Genomic DNA, 19,480 nt, shown 5'->3' with positions numbered 1-19,480 from the left:
CTTAATAGCCGATTTAATCATTAACATTATTGATAAAAAACTTAATCGTGCGAGATATTTGCTGGATTTACAACCTCGTCTCTAGAGCTTTTATATCTTTACTTGACAAGAGAGACTAAAAGTGTTAAAGCAAAAAGAAAACTCCGTGTAGGAGCAACCATCGAGATAGACAGAAGTTGTTCAAACATTTTGACCACTTTAAAGCTGATGTTTCCAATCAGAAACCTGACAGTAGTAAAGGGAATGCTTTTTGCTTTATACATCATATAGTTAATATGCATCCAAATATTTTCCAGTCAAAAATTTTTAATGTTGCTATATTTCTCTCTTTGCATTTTACACCCATCAAAATTTATATTTAGAAGTGGTAATAGAAAAATTTTTTGTCATATAAACCAATTGATATACTTAAATTTACATAAAAAAAACCCAATAAACTTACTTTGAAACTTTTATTATAAAAATTACTAAACAAAACATTATTATAAAATATTGAGATGAAAGAAACTGGGAACGAGATATCAGGATTATTATTGAAATCTTTAACTTCTTCTTTCATCCCAATCAGACTTATTTACTTTCAAAATCTTCAACTTTTTACTTTTCATTGAGATAAGAATGAGATTAAGAATGCTTCATAATAATAGTAGATCTGTATACCTTGTTAGATATAATGGTTGGTTTTATAAGCAATTTTTTTTTTAATAGACAATTTATTCTCCGTTTTTTACTTCTTTCCATCTTTCAACAAAATTTTTGATTTGTTTGAAATTCAGTTGGTCTGCTGTTTAGTCAGTTAATCACAATTTTTTTCGTTTGCTATTTCTATGATGCAAAAAAATCTTTGTTCTATTTTTCAGACAGGTTTCTTTTTCAGTCTTTTTATTGACATTAAACATGAAACCATATCTTAACGAAGTGGTTAACGTAAAGAGTATAAGAGTAAAAACTGAAAGGTGCGAAATGAAAAAAGTAAAAAAAAATTTCAATAACTTTTTGGGTATTAAAAAAACCTGCTCAATTCTAATCTAAAACTCTGATTTTTACGATACCAGTGGTATCGTAAGCGATACCACTGAACTATGAAGCGCTACCAATGGTACCACTTTTCTAAACAAAAGTGTTCTTTATTTAGAAAAGTGATACCAGTAGTGTACTTTGGTATTTTTGTAATACCTCACGCTTTTAAATTGAAGTTGCATTTACTTTAAAACACGTTTAAAATTATAATAAAATAAAATAATTATTAAAAAAGAGGAAATGAAAAAAAAAAACTAAATTAAAACAAACTAAAATTTTAATTCAGTTTGTTTTAGGTTTAGTTTTTGATAGAAGAGAAGAAAAAGTCTTTGTATTAGTTGTCATTTTGGACCGAAGAAACATAGTTTAGAAACATAGGTCTAAAATGATAATAGCTGACCAATTTGTAACTATTAGCAGCTGCCGACACAGTAATTTGCTTATTGCTTGTGCAGAAATCTCAAGTTTCAAATAATTAGCATTTTTTATATAATTTATGTACCTTTTAGTTCTTAACTACCCAACACCATGTGCTAGAAAGTTAATGACACTACTTCATGGTAGACAGCTGAGTTTCTTTTTAAGATAAAATTTTTTGGCAACTTGGCATCGTGATAAAAATATTTAATTTATGTATAACTGCAGCCATAGTATATAACAGTAAGTATAACAGTATAATATATAATATAAGTAAAAAAGTATTGTAGATAATTTAAATATTTCTATATTAAAAATTTATTAGATGATGCATTATAAAAAAAATTTTAAGATATTTTTGCATGGATTTATGTTTTAAACTAGGAGTGATTAACCCTAAACTTTAAGTGATTGACATTTAAAGTTTCACACTTTGAAACTTCCCAGCAAGCACACAACGTTGAAACAGCGTTAAAATAACGTTAATCGACGTCGATCAACGTTATTTCAACGTTGCTTCAACGTTGTTTGCTTGCTGTGTTTCATTTCTTTGAAAACTAAATCCATTTCTCCAAATGGATTTAGTTTTTAAAGATATGAAAGTTTTGTTTAATATTATCGTTTGCTTTTTGTAGATTCCAATCCTTTTATCGAATCAATAAGTTTTGATAACAATTTTCATGTAAAACTACATTACAAAAGTTGATTACAACCACTTCCTCATTGGTTTAGAACTATCAAAAAATGTAAACTCACAACTCATCTATTTTAAAAAACTTGGTGTAGATTAATTGGACAAGATAAAGAGGGTAATCTCTACAAAGGAGTAATTGTCTTTATGATTGTTGGCCTCAAGAAGTCAATATCAATGTAATTAAAGCCATCTCAGAGACTAGTGTAACTGGAGATTTCATTTAAGATGAAATCGAGGAATATTTAAACACATTAAGATCTGCAGGTTTTAGCATTTGAGAATTGACTGCTGATAACCACCCGACAAATGTCTCAGCTTATTCGATATTGTTCAGCATTTATAGGTCAAACAAACCAGAAGAAAATCTCTTTATCACTTAAAAGGATCATAAAATTTATCTGATATATGATAGTGTTGCTTAAAAACTTAAGAAATAATTTGGTTATTACTAAAAAGTTTCATTTTCCCACCATTTCAGTTCACTGATTACGGTTTTAACATAAGTGTGTTTGCAGGGTACAGCTATTCACAAAAGTTTAAACGATTGCAGAATTTTCATCAAGTATGTTTGGTTTTTGTTTAATAAAGAAAAACTGTAAAATGATATCGACTTAATTTTTTTTATTTATTAAAGAAAAAGTAATTAGCCTTAAAATGAATATGAACATGTTATAAAAATTTTAATATTTAGTTAGTAAAAAGCTATTACAAAAAATCTTATAGGAAAAATACGAAGCACAAAAGTTTAAACGAATTGTAACATTCGAACAAAAAATGAAAAAAAAAGCCAAATTAATATTTAAAGTGTCCTCCTTTGTTTTTATAGCAAAGATAAACTCGTTTATGCATTGATTCAACTAATTTCGTCCACATCACGCGAGGTACCTTCAGCCAGTACTCATTCAAAAGTTGCTTTAAATGCTAACTTGATCGAATTTCATGGTATGTCAGTTGATTGTCGATCCAAGACCAAATATTTTCGATTGGGTTGAGATCTTATGATCTAGGGCACCAGGGCATCACATTGAACTTTTTTTTCAAAAAATACTCTTTGATTGAGTGTGCTGTATGAGCTGAAGCCCCGTCTTGTTGAAAGATGAATTGCTTGCTTCTGCCATACAAGTGTCTGATTGATGGAACTAAACACGTTTCCAATGTGTTCTTGTAGGTGTATTGATTAATTCGGCCTTCATACAGCTCACAGAAGCCTATACCTTTGTGAGAAAAACATCCCCAGATGCCAACCGAACCTCCACCGCCTTGTCGACGATGTTGCAAAAACCTGTCTGAATATTTCTCAGTTGCAAATCTTTTGACATAGATTCGTCCCTTGCGGTTTACAACTTGAAAGTTAGCTTCATCACTCCAAATAACTTTTGCCCACTGTTCTACAGACCAGTCCAGCCTTTCTTTGGACCACACTCGTCGTTTACGTTTATCCGTGATTGAAAGAATAGGTTTTTTAGCAGCTATGTACGTTCCAATACCTTTGTCCGACAATGTTCGTCTCACGATCTCTCTGCTAACTTTTGGATTATTTTTTGACTCATTGAAGATTTGTGCTAGCTTTTTGTAGCTGAGTCTGGGGTTTTCTCTGCTCATTCTGAATATACCATTTTTGTCACGGTTGCTGAGTTTGGATGGTCTCCCAGTACGCGGCATGTCGGAGACGTCCTTGGTAAGTTCCCAGGTTTTGATGGTTTTTCTAACGCAATATTCAGAAATGTTAAGTATTTTGCCTATTTGAACGTTTGTGTGATTTTTTGTCCGCGCCATACCAATAACTTGCCATTTGATGTCACTAGATTTTCGATTGATTTTCTGATTTTCGACCCATTTGCACGCAATTGAAATTATTTGAAATTCACAATATTTTAAGTTGAGTTTTAATGAATTAAAAGCAGCCTCATGATGTTGTGATGAATTTTTTGATTGAAAAATTACTAAATTATTTGCTAATTAATTGATAAATTCGCTGCGAGAAAAAATTTCGCAGCCGATTTATAACTTAATTAGCAAATAATTGATCCTAAATAAAATCGTTTAAACCTTTGTGAAACCTCTTAATTTGTATCACCTACCTTTTAATGAAATTTCTGAGTAAACGGTAATGAGTCAAAATCTACTTTTTATTCTATTAACAAATAACCTATTTACCAAATTGGAAAAATAATTATTTTGATATCTATTTCCGTTAGATTTTTATTCAAGAAAAACCGAAGATTAGATTTGAAAATTCTGCAATCGTTTAAAATTTCGTGAATAGCTGTATATCTCTTGGACTTTGTTTCATAAAGTAGATGAAAAAGACAAAACTTTTTCAGCAAACTTAAGAAAGGTGTATAAATTAGGGGAAAAGACTCTATATCCAGGTAACAATAAACAAGATGTCAACTTGGCATTAAATATATTCCATGAGACAACTTCAGCTGCAATTCAAAATTACTTTCCTAATGAATACTCAGCATCAAAATTTTTAAAACTCTTTAATTTATGGTGGGTAGTATCCAACTCAAAAATGAAATACTCTAATAATATTATAGGAAATGCAGCTGTTATGGAGGATGATAAGCCACAATTTTTACGTGCACTTGCTCACTGGGTTCAACAGAGGCAAAACTTACAGTACAGTTCCACTGAAAGATGTTGTCTCACTACTCATACTTCTAAAGCACTAGTAGTGACATTGCAAGTACTTCTAGTCTAATTGAAGATCCTTTAAGCGCTTTATAGCGCTTCTCCATTAAGAAAATGTCCTGATGGAACCTCCGCCTTGTTCGTCGCTCACTGCACCCTTATTTGCCAGAAAAATATCCAGATGAGAGTCCAGTATATGCATTTTTAAAGACATCTTAGACCTATACTTGAAGGATATAATTATGTTCTAACCTCAAGTTTCAAAAGTGATCCATTAGAGCAACGTTTTTTAAAGTATCGTCAAATGAGTGGTGGCAGGTTTCTACAGTACAATCTGTCGAATTCGAACTTCATGGGGAAAAATAAAAGTTCGAATTAGAGAGATTTTCGAATTATAGAAAGTTGATTTTTTTTCAAATATTCTGGTCAAACTACAAATAGAAATAAATAAAACAAACAAATAGCAATTCTTGGGCCTAAATGCAATAGAGATTATTTGTTTTAAACATTTTTATTTTAAAAAAAAAAGTCAGTAATTGTAGATCTTCTTTTTGGAATATAAGCTCATTTGTTTAAAACATTTAAGTACAGCTTTGTTAACATAATATACTTATCAACCTTCACCCGTTTAGCCAAATTTCCTTGACGAAAAGCTTCAAAGATTTTATCTTAATTCTTTTTCCAGGTTAAAAGAATGTTTAGTGGAATATCAAAGATTTTTGAAACTATTTGTTTTTCCTTTCTCCAATTCCAGTAGAACATCTTGTTTCCGCTTTAAAATGGTTTCTTTATGCGGCCTCTTAATGCCATGATGTTTTTTAAACAAAAGATAATAATTCACGTAAATCGTTTTTCAAAAACTCAAAACGTTCGAAATTTGAAAAAAGAACTCAACGGTTACCAAACTTTTTACACGTAAGAAAATAAAAAAAATCGATTTACAGAGAGATTCTCACTAAAGGGTCCAAAAAATCCAATCGAAGTTACAAAAATGGAATATATTTACCTTCTTTTTTGACATAGCAAAACCGCTATAAAATCCATACTATTAATCATAGACCAATAAAATTTGGTGGCAATGTAGCCTATGCCAATACCAAGACTTGGGTAAAATTTTGTCCCAATTCTTGCAGTATAACAGAAGTTATGGTAGTTTTAGTGTTGATTTTTTGTTGATTTTTTCACTTCCAGTGCAAAACTTTACTAATTACTGCCTATTACAAGCCCCCAAGCCATAATGTGGGTAACACATGTGCTCTAGTTGAATATACCAACAACATTGTAAAATAAGGATTTTGATGTTCTTACCAAAATTTTTGGTTGCGGGGGTCAAAACTGTTGTTCTTGAATGAGCCCTATTTACACCATATGGACCATTTTCTATATAAAACCTTATATGACAGTACTATTAGTGTCCCATAAGCTTTCTTTTAACTAAACTACTACCTTAGAAGTTAGTTGAGACATTTTAACAGATTTTTTGATGAAAATTATAAAAAATCTTGACATTTTTTACTCTAGTAAAATTGCGCTTATTCTACACGTGGGTTTAGCCCTAAAGATTTGCGAGCAAAAGCAAAGGAATGTGTTGAAAACCTTTTGCATGTGATTTTTAGCTGGTCATTATGTATTGTGTGTTGAAAAACCCATATCATACATAAAATCAGCTAAAAATGCCTAGAATTTCCCTTGTGTTTTGCTTTCAAAATCATTATCAAATGTACAAATTGTAAAGTTCAATAAATTTACACTAACAGTGTGAATTAATTTCTAAAATTTATTCAACTCTATTCTTTTCTTGTGATATCTTCACACTCTTTAACTTATTTGACATGACATTTAGAGCACTGGTCAGCTTACTATTCTCAAAATGAACATTTTTCTACTCTATCATAAGATATGCTTAAATTTAATTTCAAAGTTTTAAGTGTTTTAATTTTTGTCTCGTTCCATTTTTTTTTTAACAATGATTAGAAAAATAAAAGGGTTTTGCAAGAAGAATTAACAATATCAACCCATCATCACTTGAATAAGAGCGTACATGATTAACATGATTTTTTCTTTGATTTTGAATAGATGAATGCTTTTCAGGCTGAAAGAGTTTGTCGTGTTTACCAGACAAATCTTGATGGGTGTGACTCTTGTGTGCCTCAAGGTCTTTGTGAATCATGCAGAACTGCCTTAAGACGAAAAGAGGAAGGAAAGAGTGTTGCTTTGCCAAAGTTGTTTGATTTCAAAACTATCCGAGTCAGAGCTAAAACACGTAGTCATGTGTGTGACTGCTTGATTTGCAAAATTGGACAGTCTAGATTTCCAGAAAAAGCTGAACCTAATGAAAAAATGAAAGTGAATCAAATACCAGGTGTGAAATGCAGTACCTGCCTCAGCCCATTAGGTAAGGGATTACCACATCTTTGTTCTCAGTTAAAGTTCAGGGAAAATATACAAAAATTGGCTTCATTAGATCCCAAAACTGCAGAACAAATAGCATCCAATGTGATTGAAAATAAGGTAGCATCTCCAAAAGCCACAATTCGTTTAGCAAAAGCATCTGGAGGTCATCCACTCCTTCTTACTCCACGTACAATGTCAGCAAAAGTTAATTACAATATTATAATTTTGTAAGTGATTAATTATAAAATGATTGTTTTTGTAATTTTTGTTTGCTGGAGCTAATAAATACAAATTTTCTATAGGGTCAAGTGCAGCAAGATCACATTCTGCCACATTAACATTGAGGACCCGAGACCTCATCAATGTACAAATTAACACTTGCCTCTCTAACAATGGGATCAAAAAATTAGTGAAAACTGTTCATCAGTCATCAGACAAGAAGATGATTGAGCCCAACTTTTATATTAATTTTCAAATGGCTGGTCAACAACTGAAGGAGTTTTTTACTTTTACAGACTTAAAAACCGCAGATTCCAAAGATTGTAACACAACCCTTGCTGTTGTTTTTTGCAAACGTTTGTCTGTTCTGGTTAGTCAAATCATTCAATCTAGAAAAACTTCAGGTGGCTACTTTGTCAAATTAGGCATTGATGGAGGCAAAGATTTCCTCAAGTTTTGTGTCAGTGTTATTGAGAGTTCCACTAAACAAAATAACTCGAACTCACCACCTCAAAAGCGACTTTTGAGCTCCAGAGCGGCAAAAGCAACAAGTGTGAAAAGACAAATTCTTGTAGCAGTCTCTGAAGATTTGCCAGAACTAATTCTAATATTCAAAAGGTATGGTCACTCATCAATGTGGATGCTCTGAAGGTGATTATGGCATGTGACATGAAAGTTGCCAACACTATTTGTGGACTTCAAACACACTCAAGCATGCACCCTTGTTGTTGGTGTGATATTGACTCAAAGAACCTTGCTTGCCGAGGCAGTTTAAGAACACTTGGCTCAGTTAAAAGAAATCTCAATTCTTTTAAAAAATCGGGTGGATTGTTGGCCAAGGCGAAACTGTTTGGCAATATTGTTCACAAGTCTATTATCAATGGACGTATAGATTCACTGATTCTAGACATCATTCCACCAATGGAGCTACACCTTCTTTTGGGCACAGTCAATCAGCTCTTTAAAATTCTCAAAACTTTGTGGTCTGATGCTGAAAAGTGGCCAGCCATGCTTCACATTCACCAAAGCCCGTATCATGGCGGACATATATAGTAAATACCTCCAGAAAAAAATGAATGGTTTTCATCCATTCAGCTTCATTTTAATGGATTAAATTTACTTGTTAGAAAAGAATTTAAGCTCATAAGTAACACATTATAATGAATTATAGTGAATTTCAAAAAAAATATTTAAAACTTGTGCCAATATTATGTCAAAGTTTAGTTCCATTTAAGAATAGTAAGCTGACCAGTGCTCTAAATGTCATGTCAAATAAGTTAAAGAGTGTGAAGATATCACAAGAAAAGAATAGAGTTGAATAAATTTTAGAAATTAATTCACACTGTTAGTGTAAATTTATTGAACTTTACAATTTGTACATTTGATAATGATTTTGAAAGCAAAACACAAGGGAAATTCTAGGCATTTTTAGCTGATTTTATGTATGATATGGGTTTTTCAACACACAATACATAATGACCAGCTAAAAATCACATGCAAAAGGTTTTCAACACATTCCTTTGCTTTTGCTCGCAAATCTTTAGGGCTAAACCCACGTGTAGAATAAGCGCAATTTTACTAGAGTAAAAAATGTCAAGATTTTTTATAATTTTCATCAAAAAATCTGTTAAAATGTCTCAACTAACTTCTAAGGTAGTAGTTTAGTTAAAAGAAAGCTTATGGGACACTAATAGTACTGTCATATAAGGTTTTATATAGAAAATGGTCCATATGGTGTAAATAGGGCTCATTCAAGAACAACAGTTTTGACCCCCGCAACCAAAAATTTTGGTAAGAACATCAAAATCCTTATTTTACAATGTTGTTGGTATATTCAACTAGAGCACATGTGTTACCCACATTATGGCTTGGGGGCTTGTAATAGGCAGTAATTAGTAAAGTTTTGCACTGGAAGTGAAAAAATCAACAAAAAATCAACACTAAAACTACCATAACTTCTGTTATACTGCAAGAATTGGGACAAAATTTTACCCAAGTCTTGGTATTGGCATAGGCTACATTGCCACCAAATTTTATTGGTCTATGATTAATAGTATGGATTTTATAGCGGTTTTGCTATGTCAAAAAAGAAGGTAAATATATTCCATTTTTGTAACTTCAAAGTCACTTTTTTCCCGCAGACGTACCTAAAAGATTTCAAAATTTGCATCAGGTGACCCTGGGATGTGTACACTATCACCCCATATAAGTGGCATTCTTGGGTCAGCTAGGTTGGCAATATTGGATTTCATGATAACAGTGAACATGTTGACCTACTATCCGGAGGTGAAAATAACTGTAATTACATTTAAAAAGTTAGAGTACAAATTCATGCTGCAACTCATGATTACGCCGTAATACCTCAGTGGCGCTGCAGTGCGGTCTCAATAAAGCTCTTTATTTTTTTTGTATTAAAAATACTACTCGTTAAAGTCAAAGCGAGAATTAAAAATGTGCATGTATTACTTTGGTTTAAATCATCAATTAAATGATTAAATAAACCTTAATCAACTTGTTAACTTAAGTAACAATGTGAATTTTACTTTAATCAAAGAAAATCTTAACCGTTGGTATCTCTAATGCACTTGAATAAATAGCAAGCAAATCACTTAACACAATAAAAGTTTCATTCATAATTATCAATCTTTTAAAAGCCGTAGTATAGTCCAGTGATCCAGATGAGTACTGATCAATGATAGTACTCTTTCGGAAAAGATTATGGAATTGTTTTGGTGGCAATCTGCAGTTGGAACAAACTTTTCTAACTAATATGACTTTTTTTCCATCTTATTTTTGTATTTCGTATCCCCGAAACAAACGTCACTTAGAGAAAAATTGAGAAACTGTTACTTGTAAACGATTTGACAGCAAATGTTGATAAAAAATAAATTTTTGTTTCAGCAAAAGCAAAATTAAAAACAAAGAAATAAAAACGAAGAAGTATACGCATGCGTAAGTAAGAAACAAATACTGTTTTTAAAAAAAGAATTTACATGCGTCAAAAATGAAATGCGTCACGAATACCTTTGTTCGGTTTCATTTTGTACGGTTTCGCTTTGTATGGTTTTGTACGGTTTCGCTTTGTATGATTTTGTATGGTTTTGTACGGTTTCGTTTTGTATGATTTCGTTTTTGTTACTGGCGGAAAAACAGATTTTAGATGTTAAAAAGATTTTAGATGTTAAAAAGATATTATTTTTTAGTACGTAACTGAATTTTAAAACAATAGTAGATAACAACTAATCACACACAAATTTTTTGGACAATATTTCGTGCTTAGGAGGGGGTGGGGGTGGTGTGGTTTGGGATGGGGAGCAGAAGCCACGACACTCTTCTCTTTTAATTACGTTGCTCATGCAGTTCGCTTTTTCATCAAAATTCTCTAATAGAATGTTAAAACTGTTAACATTTAGTCATCAAATTTTATTTGCCGTTTCATTAACTTTTCAAATAAATCAAAACTACATTCTTTTAAGTGCAATAAGTGTAATATTGATTATACAAGAATATTCAATTAAATATATTTAATTTGAAATATATACATTCCTAATGTAACGTCCTAAAGTAAACGGAATTATTCGGTCATGGCAACTCAGCATACACGTTAAGATAAAAATAAAAACCTTTCAAGTATTTAAAATTAGTTTATCAGACGCCGAAGTAGGTGTGGGTCAATTTAAAGAAATAATCGAATTATTGAGAGATTATAAAAGTTGTTAACTTTTATTAAAGCTCTCAACACAAGCGCGAAGTAAGAGAGAAGCTAATTATCAATCGTATACCAAACGATAAAACGATAAAACGATACGATATCATTCACTTTCGCAATGCGTATGTTCTTCGTATGCATTTTAGTTGGGTTTATTTATTTAGTAGGTATTGATGGTTTAGTCACAGAAACCTGGCTTCCAGGCAAAAAACGTGACGAATATATTAGAGCTGCAAAAATACTTGGCAATAGATTAGCTTTAAAACAGAGACTGGTGAGCATATCTTTTTTTGAGTGTTTATTTATAATTAAAAGTCTTGATTAAAAAAAGATTTGATTAGAAGAAGCAAAAAAATTAAAGGGAGAAAACTGAAATCCCATCTGATTGGTTGGCTTAAAAAAAACATCTCCTCTCAGATATAGTTTTTTTGTTTGTTTTAGTGTGTGATTTATTATTCATAAAAAGCAGCCTATCTTGAAATGAGCAAATACTTGCATTCTAAATGGTTGGTATTCTAAGTTTCAATTATTTTAAATTTTTCTCAGGACGCTAAGAAATATTGGGAGCGAACCGTCAGTGAAGCCGATGAAATCAATCAAATACGTAGAAAATACAGTTTAAAAAATGGAAAAAACTATTTATCAAATGTTATTAAAGATATTTAAACAAAAAGGATGAAAATTATTTTTTAACCTTTTTTTAAAAGTATTTCCTAGCACCCCCAATCCTAGTGAACATTAAAAGAAAGTTATGATCTTTTTATGTGTTATGATCTGTGGAGAATTATTAGAGTACAAGACAGACGATTTTCTTACTGAAAAACGTAATTTTGTCAACCTTCAAAAAACAATTGTTATACGGTGAATGTTTACAATGAATTTTTAGCTTAGCAACACGGCGACGCTTTAAGTCCTAAGGCAGTGTTTTAATGTCTATCGCGTAAACCTTTTGAACTATGTTGAGTTTTAATGCTTTAAGTTGCTTTTTAGTGAAATTGAATTAAAGGTTTTTAATCACTATTACCGTTTCCTGTTTGTCAAAACTTTTTTGCGAAGTTTATAAGATTTTGTGAATAGAAGTTTATAAGATTTTGTGACAATTCTTTGTTAGCATTCGCAAAACACGGTACATTTACCACCGTAAACTAAATTACCTCTATTTAAAGTATATTTACCGCGTTTGGATAACTGTTGTTGAATATTATAAAAATATCCTTTAACAACTTATTTCTATATTTCAGCTATGTTTCAACATGTTCACAAATCTCCCACTATAACGGGGAAGGGAGGATGAAGATCTCATCACCCCTTCTTTTTATTCAAACTCTGCAACCATTCCTCGGATTGGTCCATCTCCTTATAAAGATGATATTACCCCCAAACTATGTGTATTAAATCTTTCAGAAAATCTCTAAATGAAATCACCGCCCCAGCAAAACTTAAAAAACTTGAAAAGTCGCTAATGTCTTCTTGGTAAATAATAAGTAATAATCTTCAGGGTGTCACAAATGACGCAAATTTAAAATTCGTTAGACAAAATATTATGAGCTGAAAGTATTCAATTTTTAGTTGCAAAACGTTTTCTGTCACTTTTCTTAAAAATCTATCAATATTTCAGACGTAAAGAAAGTATGAAGTTTTTCAATTTTCCAATAGTTTTAATTTTGGAATATTTAAATAAAATGGCTCAATAAAAGTATATTAGCTTTTATGGTTTTAACAAATAGCCATTCAGCTCTTTACTTTTGACAAGATTTAAATTAGATTTCCAGACAATCGTTTAGTGATGGAGATTATTGAATTAGGACATTTAGCAATTAGCGATTAAGGACTTTTTCAATATATTTTGATTGAATAAAGTTGCCAGTTGTCTTAAAGCAAACACCGCCATTGAAGGACTCCATCAATAGCTCTAAATGAAATGGTTTATTTAAAAGATGACAATGAGTTTAAACTTGATGATATTTACAAGATGAATTAAAAGAAAATGTGTCACTGCAAAATGACAGTTTGAAATCAGTTACATTAAAATCTAATAGGATCGTAAAATCTCCAGCTATAAGCGGATAAAAAACAAAATATAATAATGGCAATTATTTTTCGATACTTTAACAAAAATTAAAACGATGGTCAGTCTTTTAGCACTTCATTTAACTCATTATATAATTTGAGAAGAAGAAAATGGTTCCTGGTTGTTCAAACTTGAACAAAAAGCGTTTAGTATTTTCAAAATGTTGAAATCGATCAGACATCAAAACAGTCGGTCATGCAAAGTTATTCATGGGTTCAAAAAAAAAAAAAAAAATGCTGACAAACATTGAGAAACAACAAATCCTGGCTCATGTTCATATAACAGAATAAATAATTGAGATCTTGACATTTTTTGCTGTTTCGCTGTTGCAGCTGTTAGAAAACATATCCAGAGATTTCCTATTCTTTTTTTTTTTTCTTTTTCTTTCAGCTTTTCAATATTTTCAGCGCTATAATAAGCCAGTTCATCTACAATAAGTTCTCTTTTCATGGCCATCTCTTCCCATACACTATTAAAAATAAGTAATCAGGAAGAAATTTTCCCTTGAAAATCAAATTCATGGTAAACTGTCACCGGAGGCATTATCAGTTGCCATTATGGTTATCAAAGTACCTCGCTCAACATGGTTTACTTTTGAACAGATAACAAACCAGTTTGATTGCAATTGTAAAGAAGTACCGACTAAATATTTACACCAATTTTGAGAGCAACTTTTTCGCTGTTTTTTAAAAAATTTCTACAATTTTTTCCTTATTATAAGCATATGCTTTAGAGAATACTTCCGGATCACGAAGAGCCAACAGAGGGTGTCTATGCTTGAAGGCCAGAAACCAATCAATATATAAGGAAATGCCGGTTCTGAGCCATTGATACTTTCCCATACTTAAGGATGCTAACATTGATGCGTTAGTTAACATTTCTTATGTCGTGTTTTTAGCGCATTAGTCCTTTCCCATACTTAAGGATGCTAACGTTTTTCATGTTGTGTTTTGGTAGGTTTCCTGTACTTAATAGGATCACCTTTCATGAAGAAGTATAAAAAGTAATCATGTTATTTCTATACCAGTAACGCTTCAAGATGCCTAAATATTTTCATTAAACTCCTCTTGTTTTGTAGTGACCAATAGCCAAGGTTCTGTGAGTGCTATCATTTAATAGGATTCTCTTATCATCTTTTGAGCTGAGTGCTACTTTGTTAATTTCTTCGCTGTAAACGTCGTGAAGATGAGATCGGAAAACGTTCATGGTTGCAAGTTGTTCATTTCCGCCCAATAAGCAGTCTTTAAAATCTTGATGTCTTATTTTATTTTCAACAACTTTCTTTTTGACTCCTTTGCATTTTTTGCGTTCTTCTTTTTCTTTAGGGATGTAGTAAGAGTAGAGCTTGGGTCGAAGTCCAACAAACTCTTTAATTTGCTTGCCACCGGTCTCGTCTTTGAACTTGCCAATAACCTTTTTATTTTCACCTACTTTGAACTCAACGTTTTGAATAGCAGGATGGTCTTTAGGAAAGTCGCTCGTGTCAAATTTTTCAAGTACATCATCGGCAATGTCTTTGTAAAAGTCTTCCGTTTCGATTTCAAAAAAGAGCGAGTCAGTGTCGGTCATGAGCAGCTTGGCTTTATCGCCGTATTTAGGCTTGATGTAGTCGTAATAAAACTCATACATGAGAGTCTTACTGATGTTGAGGATGCACATTCCCAAAAAAACGGGTTTATCGTAAGTGACTTGTGTTTTCTTCATATGAATCGCAGCTAGGTTTTCATCAAAAATGACGTTTCGTTCATATCGAGGCTCTTTGGATAATTTTAAGACTTCTTGTTTTGTGGTGACAAGTTTAATATCAACGTGTTTTTCAATGTTTTTTTTTTTTTTTTATGAGTACCCCTCTGGAAAAGGTCCTTTTGTTTTAAGAACCCCCGTTTTGTTTTCTCTGGGTGTGTTTGAGAACTGCAGTTTTGGAACGAACGAGCTGGAGGGATATTCCATGTCCTTTCTCGGTTTCAACGAAAAAAATGGAATGAGCGAAAAAGAAAAAAAGTTTATCGAGACGACAGAAAAAATATCAAAATTTCTTCGCGAAAAAGTCAAGGAAATGATTCCCACTTTGAAAAAAGGAGGAAGAACGAAAAAAATAACGACAGAGGATTTGTCCATTTTTAAAAACAAATCTGAGATGCCACATGCAGCGCCCATTTTTTTCGGAAAATTGTTCACAAAGAAAAGTGAAAAAAACATTGAGGTTTCTTCTTTGTTTTTCAAAAAGGAGAACAAAAAGCTGGTGAAAACAGATCCATTGACATATGTTCGTCAAAGGTGTTTTGCTGTTGACTTCAGTCCAAAGCATCATGGGTGATGATTTGAATTTGGGAGAAATTGAATCTGACGAAGAAATGTGAAAAAATGAGTTAAAAAAAATTTTCTTTTCATATTAAAAATGCAAAGAATTCCAGAAGTGATCAATGCAAAAAATGCGCAAGAAAAAGACAATTGGACGTTGTTGCACTTTGCATCTCGCGAAGGTAATCTTGCCGACGTCAAATTGCTGTTGCAAAACGGGGCCGATGTCAACGCGCGAGATAAAAACGGATGCACGCCCCTGCACACGGCATGTCTTTTCGGTAATCTAAAAGTTGTCGAATTGCTGTTGCAAAACGGGACCGATGTGAACGCGCAAAATGATTATCGAGTAACACCGCTGGACATGGCATCTCATGGCGGCCATATTGAAGTTGTAGAATTGCTGTTGCAAAACGGAGCCGACGTTAATGCAACTAATCGGCTTGATGAGACGCCGTTACACACAGCCTCCAGAAATGGTCATGTCGAAGTTGTCGAATTGTTATTGCGAAAAGAAGCCAACGTCAATGCGATATTCGAAAACGAATGGACGCCTCTTCATTTGGCTTCTCACAAAGGTCATGTCGAAGTTGTCGAATTGTTATTGCGAAAAGGAGCCAACGTCAACGCGCAAGATGACGAAGAAATGTGAAAACACGAAGAAATGTGAAAACACGAAGAAAAAAATGAAAATAAAATGAGTTAAAACATTTTCTTTTCATATTAAAAAAATGCATGCTCCTCACAAGTTTTTTAAAAACGTCTCCTCGGCAGAGAAACACGCTGATTCGAGCTTGGAGATCTCGAAAATGTATTTGGGACACATGGATGAGAGGATCAAAGAGTTGGAGAGATTCAAAGAGTCGGATCGAGCCAAAAGTTTAGAAAATTTGGTGGAACGGATCAAAGAGCTGGAAAATTTGGTGGAGACAATCAAAAACTTGCAAAAAAAGACATCGCAAAATATTATTGTGACAAAAAAAGATTTGGTGAACCCAAACTGTTTTAACATAAACGGTCATCATGAGATTTTTGCCCAAAAAGACATTAAATTTGCTGCTCTTGCTCACACGTCAATGTCGTTGTCTTTTGGATTGAATTTTGAAAAAGGAATCGCAGTCGTCACTTTGATGAACAAAATAAGTGACAAATTAAACTTTAACAAAAACGATGCCATTTTTTCTGAGCCTGTGGAAGACATCGTTTTGGATATAACCAACAATAGCGGTAATGACGTCATTGTCAAAAAAGGAGAAAAGCTTTGCAAAATAAATCACATCGATTCGAATTAAAAAAATCTGTCTTTATTAAAAAGATGGAGATAATAAAAAACACTGAAAAAATTTATCCAGTTCTTCCAACAGCACCATCCGATGACGCTTTTCGTCTTCAAAAAATAGGTGAGATCCAAAAAGAAATGGAGGATGAAAAAGTGAAAAGAATGGCTTTGAGCAAAAAGTACCATCGAGTGGCAAAAATTATTCGTTTCGCAGACGACGGGTTGCAAACGTTGTGCATTGGTTTGGGGATTACAGGCATTGCATTTTTGTCAACCGTTGTGGCCACTCCAGTTTCGATTGCATGCGAGGGGGTTGCAATTGGATTGGGGGCTTTGTCCATTTTCGGAAACCATCAAAACAAGAAAATGTTGTTGAAGGCTGAAAAGCACGAAAAAATAAAGGTTCTTTCAGAGTCAAAATTGAACACGATTAGCAATCACATTTCAAAATCGCTCATGGACGGTTCTGTGAGCGATTCCGAATACGAACTCATCCTCGGCGAGCTTCAAAAATTTAAAACCATGACCGAAGAAATTAGAACAAAAGCAAAAAGCAGCATTGACGAATTGACAAAAGAGTCGTTGATCCAAAAAGGAAGAGAAGAAGCCATTCAAGCATTTAACAACTTTTAAAAAGGGAAAGTGAACACAAACACAAACGAGTTTTCGTTTTTGTTTAAGTTTTTTTTTCTCCGTGTTTTAAAAAATGGAATTCTTTAAAATAAAAGACCCGAAAAAGAGAGATGAGATTGTGAAAAATTAGATGGCCAACAGGGAGAAACTTTACAATGAGAGCCTCAACCGGAACGTTTCAGATGCAAATTATCAGACTGATCTGTCCAAGTTTTTTCAACCGTTGATCGAGAGCAACGAAAAAGTGAAAAACGAGATAAAGAGCATCGCAAACAAAGAGGTTGACAGAAGTCCACTGGCTTTGACTTATCCAGAAAGCGAGAGGTCTTTTGAAAGTTCAAAAAGTGCTGAAAAAACGTCTGGAACAATGAATGTTGGAAATACTGCTTTGGAATATTTGTCAAAATACGCTGCCAAAAAATTTTCTGCAGACAGAGTTTTTGGAATTCACGCAAAAGAACGCGGAAAAATGTTTATTGGGAACAAAGAAATTACCATCGATGAAAACGACGTCATTATTGATGGTGAAAAGTTTGAGGGGACTTTAGGTTTTTGGGAGCTGATCACAAGATCAAGACCTGATATGACAAAGGTGACAAACGAGGACTTGAAAAATTATGAAAAAATACTGGTTGAAACGCATGCAATGGAGAGAGAAGGGAGACCGACCGTAGCAAAAGCTTCGAGAAGCGAAAAGTGGGAAACAATTGTTTCAAAAATTTGGGAAAAAAATTACACAAAAACGAGGGGAAAAAAAGGTCACGGAGTGATCATTCTTCCGAGCGATCCAAATGCTCTTGTGCAGCGACTCAGTTTGAGCATCGCCGCTGGTCATGCTGGAAATATCTCATCGAGAAACAAAGCTGTTGCCATTTGTGACGAGCTTTTGAGGCAGGGGGAAATCAACAAAGAGGAATACCGATCGATTCAAAAATACATCGAGTCGTGAAACACGAATTAAAAAATCGAAGATTTTCCACGAATCCGAAGGATCTAAAAAAAAAATTTCTCATTTTTAAAATGCTCATTGTGAACAACAGAAGATATTTAAAAAAGAACGTCGGAGGAGGAGGAGGGATTGTTGACACGTTTAAAAATTTTTTGAGGAGAATGATCGCTTCAAACGCATCAAAGTCATCTCTTCATTTATTGAGGAAAGCAGCAGCAAGCGAAATTGGAAGAGAAGCGATCACCGCCGCCAGATCTGCAGGAAAAGAATTGGCCTCTTCTGCCATATCAACCGCCAGAGACGTTACCATCGACAAAGGAAAAAAAGCTATTGAAAAAGTTTACGCCAAGACAGGAACGCCAAACCCCAGCACGATTTTGAACGAAGCGGCAAAGCAATATGAATCTATTAATCCGATGGAAGAGCTGCATAAAAAAATGTTTGGTTCGTCCATTCAAGCAAAAAAGAAAATGACAAAAAAGAACGCTTCCAGAATCCAAGATCTGGTCAAAATGGGGAGCGGGCTTTTGATTGCGTGATTTTTTTTGACGAATCAAAAATGACATAAAATTTTTTTTTCTCATTTTAAAAAATGATAAACACCGACAGATTAATAATTGACGAAAAGCCTGTCTGCGACACCGGGATTGAAAAAGTTGATTTTTTCGAGTACCTTCCAACAAACCTCGATTTAAATTCTTCAGGATCAATCGTTTTTGAGATTGATTGCCAGTCTGTGCAGACACTTCCGTCTGAGGCTTACATCCTCGTCAAAGGGGTTCTGAAAAAAGCAGACGGAACCGCTTACGCAGCAGTAGACAACATTGCTCTGGTGAACAACGCCATCATGTATTTGTTCAGTGACGTCACTTACGACTTATCAAGACAGCAAGTGGAAAGAGTCATGTATCCAGGTCAGGGAACAACCATGCTTGGATTGTTGAAATATCCTTTCGGTTTTCAGCTTGCCGATGGTTTTAAGCAAATGTGGTATAAAGACACCTCAAACGCAACTGGAACCACGGGGTTCAACGTCAGGAGAGACCACTTGTTTGCAGACACCACATCCATTGGTGTATTTTCTTTTAGGATCCCTTTAAAACACATTTTTGGTTTTTGCAAAACTTACGGCAATGGGATTAAATATCCAAATTATA

At 33.3% G+C, this 19,480-nt stretch overlaps 1 protein-coding gene and 1 long non-coding RNA gene across 2 annotated transcripts; both read left to right on the top strand.

Annotated features, from left to right (window-relative positions):
* The first annotated feature begins 11,005 nt into the window (after nucleotides 1-11,005).
* Nucleotides 11,006-13,169, top strand: LOC149893279 (uncharacterized). The gene is made up of 2 exons (XR_016456380.1): nucleotides 11,006-11,364; nucleotides 11,637-13,169. It is a non-coding gene; the product is annotated as an uncharacterized LOC149893279 (long non-coding RNA).
* A 4,335-nt stretch (nucleotides 13,170-17,504) lies between these two features.
* On the top strand, nucleotides 17,505-18,323 carry LOC149893278 (uncharacterized). Its single transcript, XM_090095038.1, has one exon. The coding sequence runs from the start codon at nucleotides 17,505-17,507 to the stop codon at nucleotides 18,321-18,323; it is 819 nt and encodes a 272-aa protein (XP_089951164.1).
* The last annotated feature ends 1,157 nt before the right edge of the window (nucleotides 18,324-19,480 follow it).

The sequence above is a fragment of the Hydra viridissima genome, unplaced genomic scaffold (assembly GCF_058129835.1).
Source record: "Hydra viridissima isolate aposymbiotic clone 2 unplaced genomic scaffold, HvirCarnegie_v1 scaffold_1, whole genome shotgun sequence".
NCBI classification, from domain to species: Eukaryota; Metazoa; Cnidaria; class Hydrozoa; order Anthoathecata; family Hydridae; genus Hydra; species Hydra viridissima.
The sequence above is the reverse complement of the archived record's forward strand: the minus strand, read 5'-3'. Positions and strand labels throughout refer to the sequence as shown.